Consider the following 16,959-nt stretch of genomic DNA (forward strand, 5'->3'; position numbering starts at 1 on the left):
ATTATTATAATTAATACAAGAGACAGAAGATGGAAATAGAAACAGATTTAGAAAGAAAACAAGTCTTTCTAAAAATTCTACAGATTGATACCAGGTTAGCATTATTTAACTGGGAGATACTTAGCAAGGGAAGTACTACTCTGTTATGTTTAGTGTGCTATTCTTATCTCCACCCTATAAGGGAATGATGTGTTGATTGGCACAGGTCAAAATAACAATGTGACTTCTTCCACCACTTCTCAATAAATGACTTGTCATAATCTCATTCTCCATCTTATGCACCATGACCTTCAGTCTTTCCTGGGCCTGTGTGTTAGTTGGTTGTATTTCCGCTTCTTTAGCAAGAGCTTACAATCTTTCAGATGAGTTTCCCCCTCTATGGAAGGAGAGCCCAGGTCAGTTTAGTGACTATAGTGTAGAAAATGGCAAGTACATCATTAACCCCTGGAATTACTCTGACAGAATAGGAATGTATAAAATTCTATTGGCACAGACAGCCAGATATTTTGAAAAATTTGCTCCAGAAAATGAACAAAATATTTTATGGGAACTGCCTATACATCACGGATGGCAATATCATACAGGTAAGAATTAATCTTTTTCATTACAATGATGTTTTGATTAAGTTATAAATTAATTAGAACATAGTATCTGGTATATAATATCATCTTTTTGAAAGTGACCATTTTTCTCTTAATTTTTCCCTTATTCTTTTTTTGCTTTTTTATTTCACACTCCTCCTCTTCTATTTTTCTCTTCATTCTTCATTAATCCTTCTTTTATCAAGCATTTTTAGAATCTCCCTGTGTGCACAGGTTTTCTACCTGTACTGTCAAAAAAAAAATCATGTACAACGATGAACATCTTCTATATTTCCACTATGCAGTACACAAGCAGGAGCCAACACATACTGTTACATGTGGCTATTGAGCACCTGAAATAACTAATACTTGCGCAAAATTGAAATCTTAATTTTATTTAATTTTGAGTCATTTAACCTTAAATATGCAAGTGCTAGTGATTATCACACTCACTGATACACAGCATATTAGATCTAGTTCACACCATCAACTAGTATTAATTAAGGTCCTACTAAGAACTAAACTCATTTACAAGCATCAAGAATTGGATGCATGGGCTGGGGATGTGGCTCAAGCGGTAGTGCCCTCATCTGATATGCGTGCGGCCCAGGTTCAATCCTCAGCACCACATACAAACAAAGATGTTGTGTCCGCCAAAAACTAAAAAATAAATATTAAAAAAAAAATCTCCCCCTCTCTCTCTCTCTGTTTCTCTTTAAAAAAAAAAAAAAAGAATTGGATGCAGGAGCAAAACAGGTTAGGTTATATGCATTAAATATACAATAATTTTACCTAATTATCTAATCTACAACTCTAAGTGTGATTAGATAATTAGGTAGAATAGAGTGACACAGGAGAGCACAACCTCTGTACTAGAGCATTTCTCTCAAATATTCCCTTCTTAAAACTAATGTCTACACTAGGACCTAGAGTGGAGATTTGTTTGGGGACAAAAACATTATAAATTCTAAGCTACTTTTTTCTGGTCAACCAGAAATTCAAGAAGTAAGGAAACCTTCTCTCTCATCTCCCAGAAACTGTTTTGGTAGAAAGTAACCAATGAGCAAAGGGCTGCTCTTGTGGGAAAGACAAGAAAGGAGACATGCAAGATCTGAACTGTGATGACATCCAGAGCTGGCATTACACCCACACTTGCAGGATGATCTTCTGACACCTGGTATGACTATTTTTACTGTCCTCATCATGGTCAAGATAAATATTTTAACTCTGAGACATGATTCAGGAGCAGCCCAAATATAAGGTCCATTGCAAACAATAAACACCACCCTTGAATGGAATACGTACCCACCCCCAGAAACATTTTTTTACTCTGGGTCCAGAGAGAAGCAAATTGAAAGGTGGAATGTTAGATTGGATACCTTTCAAATTTTCATTTTCACTTAGGAGGTGGTTTTACTTAGTATTCTACTGAGTTGAATTCAATGATAAAAGCAGAGAAAAATAAAGCAGGATTAAAAACTGTGGAAAAAAAAATCTACCAAAAAAAAATCTAAAAAAATCTCCAACACTAGGCTGAAACCCAAAGACAAGGTAAGGACCTTGAGTATCAGAGTAGTTCAGAAAAGAGTGGTAACTATGACCTGAGATAATGATGAGAAGAAAGTGGGAACAAAGGGCTTGCAGGAAGCGTTGCTAGAGTAATACTTGCAAGATGGCAAGGCAGCAGGATGAATAAGATGAATAGGTTGGCATGGAAATTGGTGTGTTAAACAATTAGCGAGCAGTAAATTTTAAAAAAAAATTCAATTAGGGCCAGTTTAAGAGATGTCTTCAAAGTCTGACTAAGGAGTTTTAATTGAGCCCTTTAATAACAAGGACCAAATACTTACACAATATTTAAATACCTTAAATGTTTGTTTCTTGTTTGCATAGCAGAGCTTTTAATGATTTATTAATGTGTAATAAATATACAATAAACTACACACTCAAAAATGTATTGTTTTATAAATTTTGATGTATGTATATTGGTCCTGAATTCATCACAGATAATCACTATATGTATAATGCTTTTGAATTCTTACCTTCACTAACTTTCCCATCCTCCATTATCCCTCTCCACTGCTTCAACCAATCACCCCATTCAACTTCCCATCTTCACAGGTAACCACTGATCTCTCTCTATCACTACAAATTAGATTACATTATCTAGGACTTTCACATGAACAGCTATGTACTCTTTTTTTGTCTGGTTAATTTCAGTTGTCATGAATATCTTGATGTCCATCCATCTTGAATCATATATTGATATCTCATTCATCTTTTACTGTAATAAATCAATAGTTTATTCATTTTTATGGATTAGCAGAAATTTTAATCAAAAAAGTGGGAAAGTGGGAAAAAAATATAAGGAGTATGGTACAAACAGTATCATCAAACAGCAAAAAGGCATGTGAATGAGAACTTGGGGTGGATTTCATGTTTTTCCTCAAAGTGCTTACAACCCTTGGGAAGAAAAGTTAGAAGTGAAACAACCAAAGGAGAATAAAGGTCCAAAGCATAAGATGCTGAATAAAAGTTAAATCATTACAAGATTGAAAAATCTGGGAACAGAATAAAGTTTGAAATGGATCTTTTAAAAGAATGAAACATTGATGTATCAAGTAAAAGTAGACCATAAGAACAGAATGAACTAAAGAAGAGAATTTGACATTTGTGTGGACTGTAAGAGAGAAAAAAAGAGATCAAGAGGAAAACATTCAGAGTATGAAAGATATATAACTTATGCTAGGGAAATAATATGGCTGAAAAATAGGATACATATAGGGCAAGAATTTGGGTTTGAGTAGCAGTAAATATAGCATTATTTTTGTTTTTGAAGAAAAGGATATGACAAACTACAGCTCTTGATCAAGTTAATTGAGAGCAATGTATTTCTTTCCAGGAGATGGCTAGCAAAAAAAAAAAAAAAAAAAAAATCATCCAAGAAAGTGGGCCCATGCTGGCTATAAAGAAGGGAGAGGAGGAACTGAAGATATTAAGAATGGGAGTGAAACTTCTCTGCCAAAACCAAATTAATAACAAAAAACAGAAAGTTTACAAGTAACCTTGCTTATCTCTCCAGATCAAGAACCAGATCTCAGACAAGCTTTGTTGGAGATGTCTTGGAATCACCAATGCAAGAGCTCTGTGGAAATCTAAAAAAAAAAAAAAAAAAAAAAAAATGGAATGTAATGAGGATTCAGAGGTCAAGATATGAAAATGAGCAGCATAAGCATAAGGCAATTCTTAGGTTAGAGTAGTGGGTGAAACTTCTCAGAATGTTAATTTAAAAGGGAAAGTCTTAAAAACAGATTCCAAATACCATTAACGAAAGAAAACCTCAGAACTAAGAAATATTTCACATAATACTAAATTGAATATTATTCCATTTTTTAAAAATGATTTTAAGATATTACATCCATTAACAAAACTATCCAGATGTTTACCTACTTGAATGTAAGTAGGTCAAGAAAAGCCAAGAGAGAATGCAGAAAGACAAAGCAAAAGGGAAACAGCATAGGTTTGTGGGAAACACAGGTGGACTGCTGAGAGGAAAAGAACGCAATGGAAGGGGAAAGAATTTTAAAAAATGAAAAAAATCTAAATATGTCAGAAAAAGAGTGGTTAGGAGAAAACAAATGCAAGTATCCAATGAGGGAACAAGGATTGGAGAAAAGAGAGACTGGAGGGGCAAGCGTGGAGTCAAAACACTGGGGGAAGCTAGAAAAAACAGGAGGTTTGTAAGATCAGAGAGCATAAGCCAAGCATGGAAACAGATGGAAGGGGAAGAGATGCGCATGGATTCAGAAGATAACTAACGGGATATCTAGGGAGTATAGGTAGAAGGTACAACTGATGACAAAATTAAATGTGGAATGAGCCAGGAAATTTTTGAAAGTTAAGAAACAAAAGAAGGTTCTGCAAAGAAGGAAAAATTAAATACAATAACAGCTAATATATATGGAGCATATGTTTACTGCATTGGGCATTTTGTATGTCTGTCTTTATGTAATACTCCCCTACCCTCAGAGATAATTTTTTCTAGACCTTTAGATATAGATTCAAATATTAAGGCTTAGAGAACTTATCCTTCCAGAGCCAAACTGTGAATAAGCAATGAAAAGGAATTTGGTTTAAGGCAAGGGAAATCTAGATACTTTTAACATACACAGTTATTGACTCCTTAACTTTGAGTTAATATGGAATAAAGAACTTATTAAGTACAAGAGACAAGAAGTACATAGATTTAAAAACTATTGCCTAGGAGGCAGAATAAAGATGCTAAAGCAAAGGAAAAATATGAATTAAGTTATGAGAAACAAAAAAAATTGTAAAGGAAAGAAGTGATTGAGGACGGATAATTTTTTCAGAGAATAAACATTTAGTTCTGTTTTGCAATATACAGACACAGACACACACACACTCACACACACACACACACACACACACACACACACACACAGAGTTAAGATTTTGTGTATGCTGGTTAGAAGTGGGCCTAATAAATCCAACTCTGCATCCTCTGATTTCTAGGTAGACTAGCTGATCCCACCCATTGGACTGACTGTGGCCATGACTCTGGGGATCCTCTGTGCATCTCTGTGGACAGTTGGTGGGCTGGTGAGTTTAACATAATAAATCTCAAATTGATGACTTTCTATAAAGGATTTATTCAAAATCATACATTGATACAAAAGCAAACCAATCAGACTCTAATTCTTGCTTTCAAAACACAATTGTTTGACCTAAATATTCTGAATGTCTTGAAATGAATTTTTTAAACAAATTTTTAAAATTTGCTACTTAGTGTGTTCAATTATGAAAATGTTATTGGAGAAAACTAGTAACCTCAAAACTTGTTCTAAAGGCATAAGACAGCAGTAGAAATGCATGTCATGCCATAAAATAAAATTTTGTTAAGAAGAAAAATCTAAATATATATTGTAATATTCTAAAGACATGTTAGACTCAAATTTAGAATTAAAAACTTCTGAAAAAAATGGAAAATATAGTTATCTATAAAATTACAATTTCTTTCCTTTTTACTTGTGCTTTGGAGTTTAACTAGCATTTAAAATTCCATCAATTTTTATTATTGTGATTTAAAATAATGTATCACAGAATAAATCCATTTTTCCTTTATGAGAGTAGGTTTTCTTAAGTAGCATATTAGTATTGCTTATGATCCTTAGAGAAATGATAAAATTTCCAACATTCTCAAAATTATTGCTTAAGTTTTACCACATATTTATATAACTGTAGAATTTTTTTGTTATACTTCTTTGTCTAAAATAGATTCTTTTCTATATTAGCAACACGAATAGTAACTTTTTTGATTATACAGACCTTAATTATTATCTTTCCACAATACCCTTCCTTGCTGCTATCGATTCTGACCTAATGGGAGTATCAGCAGATAATGTCATTCTCCTGCCACCATCCAAGGATCAGATAAATTTTTGTTATAATGTTTCCAGCTGTCATTCATCTTTTCCAGAAGCAATGAAAATGTGGAATAAATTTTACAAGGTTGTTTTTTTAACATTCTTTTAATAATCTTCAAAGGTAGCCAGATTTGATTATTTCATGAAGTATTTTTATATATTGAATGATACATGGGTAAGAAATAATTTCCAAAATGATGATGTTAGTAATATTACTATGAATAGATGACTACATGACATCACATCTCATCAGCATCCTTATTCCTAATACATTATTGAGCAGACTTTATGCACTCTTCTAACACCAATATATTACACAGATGTGTAAACACGTAAATGATGGCTTAATGGTACATAAAGTGCTCTGGTTCTTCCTAATTTCAGGTAAGTGAGCAATAATTTATATAGATATACAATTTTAAAATAGGTTGTGCATTTGATAAACTTACTTCAACTTTCTTGATAACAATCACCTAGGAGTTGACTAAAATGATCATTTGATAATCGGAATCAAACGTTGATATCCAAAGTAATGTGTCATGGGTGAAAAAGTGCATGGCCAAAGGTCAAGTTTCCTTTAGAGAACTGACCATTTTATTGCATATGATTAGATCAAATGCTCTTATTTTTCCCACTCCCCCCATTTCTGACACCTAAGACATGGAATGTTCATTGCATGGCCAGAAGAAAAGCTAATGAAGCACTAAAGTTCTGGCTTTGAAAAATATAAAATTTTGAATATTTTAAAAAAAATTTAAGTCTTTCTTTATTACTTTAAAATATATTAAGTATCATTAGTAATTAATATTACTAATACTAAACACTTTTTACAGTCTCAAGCATTAATAACTCTTTAAAATAATATTCTCCTTTCATTTAGCAAATTGAGAACAAATTTTCATTCAGCAAATTGAAATTTTTCAAATCTGTTTTTTAAGAAGAAATATTGTATTGTATAATTTCCTAAAAATTAATAACACTTTACTTTTTGGCTAGTGTGCAATGTCACCTTTCAGTAGTTTTGATGACCTGTTGAAGTACATGTGGGATGCACATGTTTCATCCCTGGAGTTTGCTCGTAAGAATTTTCAGAGTAGGTAAGAACAAACCTAATGTTATTTTATTATAATACAACAACAATCTTTCCATCTTTTACTATCATTTTCATTAAAGTGTTTTTTGAGTTACTTTTTTTGCCTATATGTTGACCATTAGTATTATTATGATAAAAAGAAAAGTGACAAGAAACATTTTCCTGGATAAATTTGAAAGGTATTTCATAGTAAGAGATATTTCATAGAAGAAAAGTGGGCTTGTGCCGCTAAAGTATAACAAAGTAAAATAATAAAACAAAACATAACCAGGAGTAAAAAGGGTGTCTTTTTTGTTGTGGTTAAAAGCTGTTTAAACACAAACTAGGATCTATAAAACAAAAGGACATAATGGAAGTAATAATAGAAACTCTGCTCCTTTTTGATCTGAGACTACAGCTTGACTAACACATATTTGGAAGGAAATATTATCTTTTATTATGACACACAGCTAAGACAAAGTCAAAATTTTCTCCATTGCCTAGCAAACGAAGTTGAAAGAGACAGCATGACTTGGCGTGGAAGAAAAACAGCACTGTGTTAGGAATGGTATCTGCTATCCAGAGTGAGGTAGAAAGAAAGAAAGAGTGGGTAATGAGTTACAGGAATATTTATAACCACAGCATATGTGGTTGGGAATTTCTTATTAACCACCTGAACTTATACCCACTTTAGATAAACAAAACAGAGTCAGGAGGCTTACATTGCTTTGTGTATTTTATCTCAGTATCATTTAAAGAGCAGATGTTTATATTGCACAATGGCATATCATTGAGATGAATTATAATTAACCGTTAAATCTATTTTTGATGACTACAAAAAAGGGTGAGATTATTAGCCAAGAAGTATTGAAGAGGTTAGCAACATCAAGACTAGATCATAGAGCAAGTCATTATAGAAAGAGTTTTTAAAAAATTATTTTTTTCCTATATTGGCTTTCCCCATCACTTACAAAACTACTGTAGTCTAGAAGATTGTAACTCTTAAAGGGTAGTGAGATCAGCACTAAGTATTTGAAATAAAAATTCAGAGCTAAATTAATTGCTTTCTAAAGGCGGTATGAGCCAGGGTAGTCAGGAGCAGCATCAATATCTGCTCATTTTCCAGAAGTTTTTGGATGTGTAGAGCTCAGGGGTTGATTTTCATATATGTATTGAATTGAATCATCTGTATAAAGCTACTCAGGTGAGACTCAGAAGCACTAGAGGTATGTGTGTTGGAGGCAGACCATTTCTGATTGTTTGAATTTCAGATACAAAGAGAAGTCACTGATTGGAGACTTGCAAAAACCTTTTCACTGAGACAAGTTGTTGATTGATTGAAGCTGTCTATATGTGATTCAGTGGACAAATGTTACTTTGGAGCACAATCCCCTTTTCCTAGGGATGAAACAACTTTTAAATCTCAAAAGCCTAAGAGTTCTTTAAGGGATTAAAGTCCAAAGATGCTTGTATGTATCATTTTCCATCATTTATTTTCCATACTTCCTTATTTGTTCATACTAATTGCTATGAAATGTTTAAATAATTTTTGGAAATACTTAACTAATTTTTGGATAGACCAAATTTATAAGTAACTGAAGATGAAACAAGATCAGTTGTTTGATGATTTTTATTATCATTTTAAATATGAATGGTCTGTTTTTTCACACACTAACTCAGGGAAAAAAACTCTTCCTTTCCAAGTAAAAACCTACATATATAAGTACAATTAAGAACTTCTTTTTTAGACCAACATATTTACTTTATTTCTTGAATTTCTATCTTTCTTATATGATTCTACAGTTGTCAACCTCTAACTGTGTAAAAAAAATTAATAGAAGTATATGTGCCAGAATCTGGACTATGAATATTCTTATCTCTCACTTAGTTCTTAAAAAAAAAAAATACATTTTGATATATAGTAACTCTTCTGAAGTTGCACAGATACTCAGTGGCAGAAAGTATTTTAAGTTTTGTCTGGCTCAAAAGCCCATGCTTTTATCCTCATTGTTATTATTTTTTAAGAAACTATGCTTTTACAAATTGTTGTACAAAGGTCAATGTCAACCATAGCTCTTCTTCCTCTTTAAATATAGCGTAAGCAATTAATAGCAGTTTCTGAGGCTGTAATGTGCAAAATTAGATGATCAGGTACATTAGGTAATTAGTTTTTTATACAAAAAGATAGATTTCATAAAGAGTTTTAGAAAATAAATTGAAACATACCATAACTTTTATCAGGTAAGTAAACAAACATTCTCTTCATACCTACTTTACTGTGTTTTATATCAGCCTTTGTTCTTAGTTTTCTCCCTCATTTAGGACATCCTATTTCTGAGTGGAGAAGGGTTGATGGTAGGTAAAAATCAATGTTTATAGGTTTCACATAGCTTTATTCCACCATGGTGCTCAACTGGTTATTTGCATGATAATAGGGTCATAGATTTAAAATATTTTTATTTTAGATATAAAAAGTCTCCATTAAATTTTACCTAAATTATTTACAAGTCTAAATTATTATGTTTATTGATCCTCTCAATGTATCTTGTCCTTCCAGAATATTGAAGGGTATTTTTTTCACACAGCTTCTGAAATTTCAATTAGTTCTCTCTTACTGTGTGTTATTTTCCCTTCACTTTAATTAATGCATTGTCTATGTAAAATGTTATTTTTTCTCACTGTTATAGAATGTTGAGTCTATAATATTCAACATTATTTCTATGTTGAACCTTCTATTCAATAGTTCTAATTTAAGTAAATTTTTCTCTCATTTTCCACATTCTTGTCTTTCCTAACTTCTAATACATTTCCATAACTTTATCTTCCAACCCCATTGTTAATATTTTACTTACTATACTATTTCTGATTTCAAGGAATCAGTATTTATGAGGATTTTTATAGTATCTTGCTATTGCTTTTCCTTTGCAATTACTTTTTATACCTCTGTGAATATTAGAATAATAGTGATATTATCTAGTATTTTCTATAACTTTTCATTATTTTCTTTGTGTGGTATGTTTTATTTATGCTAACTCCTAGATATTTAAAATAGGAGAAGTAAGGAGCAGATTCAATCTCTTTGAACAGAACTAATGCTTGCTTATTGCTGTAGTATAGAGCATAGGTAGGTCTGGGCAATTAAAATGAGTATCTTTGCTTTCATTAAGTTTATGTCTTTCTTCCTGAATTGGTTGAACATATGATACATTTCCCATTTTTTGTTTTAAGAGAGAAGGCCCAACTCAGAGCACAATGACAGTCCAGTGAGAGAAGTGTATATGTTCACTTAGGATCTCAATTTGAAGCTTGTTGTTGCTTTCATTTGTACCCAATTTAATGCAGTTCAAAACTCATTACTTTGAAATTCAGATAATCAATTCATCACTGTACAGCAACAACTCAATAGGACACTTTGAATCTATCTGTTTTTTAGCAGCTTTTCAAAGGAGGCTTCCTTTTTATAGAAATTCACTTTTGCTCCCAAATTCGAGTCACTTGGTAACACACAGTTGTTTTGAGAATTATACACAGTATACAGCATATGTTTCCTCCATTGCTGTTTCAGTTCAGACTTCCAGGACCTGCTAAATCCTTTGTTGCTCATCTATTTGAATTTCAATCCTAAATGTGATGTAGTTGCTTCTTTACCCACAGCTTTATTGCCTCTGGTTGTTCAAGGAGCAAAAAGAGATGCATGTATTCAAATATCCATTTTTACACCAAAGGTCTTCTATTATCTTTGTGCTTAAGAATATATACAAAATTTTATTATTTGGTAATTTTTTTGTAATATATATGAGCTTATGACCTTATTTAGTATTAGTTTTGTTTAAAAATACCACAAATTGTTGACTACTAAAAAAATTACTGCACTATATGATTGATGTGCAGCCAATGAAATTTGTTCTGAAGTTATCCTTTGATGATAGATAGGTTTCATGTCTGTCAATAATATGCAAATCTCCAGTCCTGGTGATGAGTTTTATAGTTTATAAACTGAGATGTTGTAATATTATGTTTGTTAATATATTAATCATTCTTTGATTAAAATACTTTCTTAGAGTTTAAGATCATTGTGTGTGTGTGTGTGTGTGTGTGTGAGAGAGAGAGAGAGAGAGAGAGAGAGAGAGAGAGAGCAATCTAAGTATTAAACCCTGACTCTATTGAACATGAGAAGTCTCTAATCCACCAGTAAAATGGGATGAAGAGCAGGACCTAATATGTAGAGTTGTTTTGATAAATACATGTAACATCTATAATATAACTTATACCAGAGAAAAATAGATGATTATAAGGTAATTTCTATTGTCAGAGACATACTGGATAGTCACTAAATATATAACCCTAGAGCCAGAACATCAAGTCTTAAACCCTAGATTTGCATATTATCAGTTGTAAAAATAATTTTCTACAACTTTAATTTTCTCTACCAAATTTCATTCTTCATCTATCAGAAAGAAATAATCCAAGAAATATTTCCAGAATAGCAGAATGAAGATCTAAATGTATTCTTTCATAAAACTCCTGATATAATCAACATTTCAGAATTATCAGAATTAACCAATGACTTAAAAGTTCCTGAAAAAAAAAGTTATTCAAAAAAGTGAAGAACTTTGATAAGAAAAATAGGGTCTGTGGTATTTTAACTCAGCTTCTACCATTTCCCTAGCTTTACATGGCCTTAAACACCAGCAACCAAGCAACTGCTGCACTGGGAAAACTAGCAGCTGTGTGATCACAGAAATTGCTGGATCTGCCACTTCTCACAAAGTCTCTTTCCTGGAGCTATGTCATTATTTCACCTGACTTACCAGCTCTTTGGAAAAACTGCATCTCAGACTGTTGCAGTTATTTCAACTTCTTATTCTGAGAGAAAAGCTTTGTGCCCAGGGCATTTGGAGATAAAAATTAGCATGAATCACTTAACATCTTAGGTGCCTGAAACTGATACAGCAGTTAGAAGAAACAAGAGGTAGGCCTGAATCATAAAAGGCAATCTGGGGAATAAGAAGTCCATAGGGGATTTTGAAAACTTCTGAACTATTCCTGGGGATCTAGAAGGCTACAGACACAAGCATGACTGTGGACATACTCAGACAAGAACTGAGAGGGACTCAGGCTGCAACCCCTGGCTGACCTTGAGGCCTGCATCAAGGAAGAAGTGAAGGCTAAGGTGGAGTTTTACAAGGCCTTACTTATTGAACACAAAGTCACACACACACCAGAGCTTGTAGAATTTAAGTCTTTAACTAATAATTAACTAACAACCAAGCTTGCTGAGCAGGGACTTCCGTGGTGACTCACTATAGAAAATGCAGACTGAAAACACAATTAGTCCAGGCAAGTCACCAATATAACAATGACAAACAACCAAACAACAACGAACCCCAGTGAGGGTGAGTATCTGATTTTCAGAATTGCTACTTTATATTTCCTGTCATTGCCAATGTTCAAAACAAAAAGTAGGAAATACACAAAGAACCAGGAAATAACACAAGCATACAGCAAACACACACACGCACACACACACACACACACACACACACACAGAGTCAACTAAAATTATTTCTAAGTAGGTATAGATGATGGACATACTAGTGAATAATTTTTAATAGTTATTATAAAAATGCTTAAAGAAATCAAGGAAACCATGTAACAGAATTTGAAGAAGGTATGAAAACTGACAACAATGTGTCTAAGTTGACAATATCAATAAACAGAATATATAGAAAAATAAAAATGGAAATTCTGGAGTAGGAAAAACACAATAGCCAGAATAATTCAAGGTGAGATTCAAAAACAGATGAAGCTACCAAGAGAAAAATGAGTAAACTTGACTATTGGTAAATTTATGTTGTCCAGTAAGAGAAACAGAAAGAAAAAAGAATGAGGAAAAATGAACAGTGCTTCATAGACCTATAGAAGAACATCATCAAAGATACAACACATACATGATGGGATTTCCAGAAGGAGGAGAAAAGGGGGCAGAAAGAATATTTGAGAAAAGAGTAGCCGAAATTTCCCTAACGATTTAGAAATATTGTATATCCAAGAAGGTAAGGGAACTCCAGGATAAGCTCAAGAAGAGTCACATTTGAACAAATTGAATTCAAATCAAATTGTTAAAGAAATAACAACAGCAAGATGAAATGACCCCCTTGTACAAGAAATGCTTAATAAGATTTAAAATTGATTTCTCATGAGAAACCATGCAAGTTAGAAGACATATTCTAAATGCTAAAAGAAAAAAGTGTCAATAATGAATTATATGTTTGACAAAATTATCAATTAAAATTGAAGAATGAATGATGTTATTTGAGATAAATACTGATAGAATTCAGTGATGAAATGAAGGACACTTAGTAACTCAATTCATTTGATGAATTAAACATTACTGTTAAAGGAATTCTATAGGCAAATATATGACAGTTTTGAAAATATATTTTCAATCAGTTTCGTTCTCTATCTCATTTAAAATACCACTGCAAAAGGCAAAAATTATAAAATAATTCCATAGGTTTATAATGCTATGAAAATAGAATGGCTAAAAATAGCACCAAGGCGGGGAGCATCTGTGAAGTTTATGTAAACAACTGAAATGTTAGTATTAATATGAAATAAACTGTTTCATATTACGATGGCAATTGTCATCAGCTAAAAGCAACAGTAAAATAATTGTATTTATATAATATGTTGGTGTATATGTATATATAATACATACACAGTTCAGTAAACAATTCACAATTCAATAAACAGAATAAGTGTGTGTGTGCATATCTGCGTGCAGTGCGTGCGTGTATATATAGAGAAAAAAAACACACATGAATTTTAAAACTTGCACTAGAAAATATCTGGTAACCACAAAAGTATGCAGCAAATGAAGACAAGTAAGAGCAAAGATATAAGAATGAATAGAAAACTGTCAATATTTTACCAAATATTATGCCAAAATAAGAGGATGATTTCACAAGGAGTAAGAACTATGGAACTACACTTCTCATGAATACAGAAACAAAATTCCCCGATACAAACTGGTAAACAGGATGAAAAAATTTATTGAAATGATTACAAGCCACAACCAGGTGGGGTTTATTTCAGTAATGCAAGTTGATTTATTCAAGTAATGCAAATTGGTTTAGTATCTGCTAATCAATCAATATAATATGTGATTTTAAGAGAATAAAACTAAAACTAAAGTATGATTATCACAAAAGACAGAGCAAGAAGATTTAACTAAACCCAATACCCTTTTATGATTTTTAAAAAACACTAAAACTTCTAGGGTAATATATGAGAACAGTATATTACCTGGACAAAGGCATCAATAATGGTATGACAATAAAAAACTAGAAACAAGATGTGATTTTCTCACTCTTGGCACATCTACTCAACATTGTACTGAATGTTCTGGTGAGGAAAATTATTTAAGCAAAGAAATAAAGATCTTAAAAATTGAAAAAAAGTGGACTAATACTTTGTCTATTTCTCAATATAATCCATTAAAAATAGAATTAGTAAATGAGCTCATCTACCTGGCAAGATAAAAAAGCAACATGTGGAAACCAGCTGTATTTCTATATATTACAACAAAAAATCATAAAATGAAGATAAAAGATACATTCACAATGCTATTAAAGGAATAAAATCTATAAAGTTTTAAAAAGAAGTACAAAATTTGGGCACCATGAAAAATTAAAGATATTGTTTAAAAAATTAAAGATCCATTTAAAGAGAAAAACCTCCAATTTCATGGAATAAAATGCTGAATATTAAGTTGGAAACACTCCTAAAATTAATTCATAGATTCAAGGAAATTCTTATTCATTTCTTATTCCTAAACCTCAATAAACAAGACAGTGTAATACTGACATAATAACAGACATATCAATCAATGGAACAGAATTTAGAGTCCAGAATAAATCCTTACATTGATGGACTCTTAATCTGCAAGAAAGGTGAAGACAATTAACGAATAGTCTTTTCAGCAAATGGCTCTGAGAAAACTGAAAATCTGAGTGCAAATGAATGAAGTATGTATTTTACAACCAGAAAAAATAACTTAAAATGTATCCTAGACATAACTATAAGAGCTAAAATGATTAAATTCTTAGAATAAAATTTTTCATTGTGACTCAGACATTTTTTCCTAAGTGGTATGACCAATGTACAGGGGACAAAAATAAAAGATAAAAATTATAAATTAAAATTAAAAAATTATAAAAATTGTTGTTGTGCTATAAATTATGCCATTGAAAAAGCAAAAGAGTCAAGAAATGGTAAAAATATAGTCAAATGCCATAATTGTGTTTGTGTTTGTGTGTGTGTGTGTCTGTCTGTCTGAGTAAAACTCCATTGAGTACATATAGCATGTTTTGTTTATCCATTCATCTGTTGGCAGACATCTGAGCTTGTTCCATACTTGGCTATTGTGAATAGTGCTGCTGTAAACATTGATGTGGCTGTACCACTACAGTATGCTGATTTTAATTCTTTTGAATAAATACTGACCAGTGGTGTAGCTGGATCATATGGTGGTTCCATTCATGTTTTTTTGGAGGAATCTCCATACTACTTTCCAGAGTGGTTTTATTAATTTATGCTCCCACCATCAATGCTTTAGTGTACATTTTCCCCCATATCCTGACCAACATTTATTATTATTTGTGTTTTAGATAATTGCCATTCTGACTGGAGTGAGATGAAATCTCAGTATAATTTTGCTTTGCATTTCTCTGCCAGGGATGTTGAACATTTTTTCATACACTTGTTAGGCATCTGTATTTCTTCTTTAGAGAAGTGTCTGTATATTTCTATTGTCCTTTATTAATTGGGTTATCTGTTTGATTGGTTGGTTGGTTGGTGTTAAGGTTTTGGCGTTCTTTATGTAGTCTGGATATTAGTCCCCTGCCTGAGAAACACGTAGAAAAGATCTTCTCCCTTTCTGTAGGCTCTCTCTTGATACTCTTTGCTGTGCAGAATATTTTTAATTTGACAGCATCTACTTTATTGATTATTTGCTTTATTTCTTATACTTTAGAAGATTTGTAAAGGAAGTCAGTGCCTGAAACTACATGGTGGAGTATTAATCCTATATTTTGTTTTAGCAGTTGCAAGGTTTCTGGTTTAATTCCTAGGTCTTTAATTCAATTCACCTCAATTTTTATGCAGGGTGAGATATAGGAATCTATTTTTATTTTCCTTCAAATGAATATTTAGCTTTCCCTATACCATTTGTTAGGCTGTTCTTTCTCCAATATGTTTTTGGCAACTTTGTCAAATTGATATTGATATTTGACTGTATCAGGTGAAATTGTCTCTGTGTCTTCCATTCCATTGGTGTTTATTTCTGTTTTGGTGCCAATGCCATGCTGTTTGTGTTACTATAGCTATGTAGTATAATTTGAGAATGGTATTGTAATGCTCCCAGCATTGCTCTACTTACTTAAGATTGCTTTAGCTATTCTGGGTCTTTTATTCTTTCAAATAAATTTTAGAATTGTTTTTTTCTAGTTCTGTGAAGAATTTCATTGGCATATTGTTGGGAATTGCATTGAATCTATGTATCTGTGTATCATTTTTGGTAATTTTAGTAATATTAATTCTACCTAAGAACATGGGAGGTTTTTCCATCTGCTCAGGTCATCTTTAATTTCTTCCTTTAGAGTTCTGTAATTTCCATTGTAGTGCTCTTTCACATCTTTGGTAAGATTTTCCTGATTTCTTTGTCATCAGATTCATTACTGGAGTAGAGAAAAGTGATTGATTTATGTGTTTTGGTCTTGCATCCTGCTACTTTGCTAAGTTTTTAAATTAGTTCTAGAAGTCTTACAGTGGAGTTTGGGGAGTCTTCTATATAAAAGAT

At 32.1% G+C, this 16,959-nt stretch overlaps 1 protein-coding gene across 1 annotated transcript in view; it reads left to right on the forward strand.

Annotated features, from left to right (window-relative positions):
* Positions 1-283: 283 nt before the first annotated feature.
* LOC143401829 (protein LEG1 homolog) overlaps positions 284-16,959 on the forward strand; it is a 29,489-nt gene continuing 12,813 nt past the window's right edge. Inside the window, exons 1-4 of the mRNA XM_077109722.1 lie at positions 284-584; positions 5,115-5,201; positions 5,926-6,110; positions 7,022-7,122. Coding sequence (XP_076965837.1) covers positions 284-584; positions 5,115-5,201; positions 5,926-6,110; positions 7,022-7,122 — 674 coding nt within the window. The remainder of the gene's footprint in view (positions 585-5,114; positions 5,202-5,925; positions 6,111-7,021; positions 7,123-16,959) is intronic.

This window comes from Callospermophilus lateralis, chromosome 6 (genome assembly GCF_048772815.1).
Source record: "Callospermophilus lateralis isolate mCalLat2 chromosome 6, mCalLat2.hap1, whole genome shotgun sequence".
NCBI classification, from domain to species: domain Eukaryota; kingdom Metazoa; phylum Chordata; class Mammalia; order Rodentia; family Sciuridae; genus Callospermophilus; species Callospermophilus lateralis.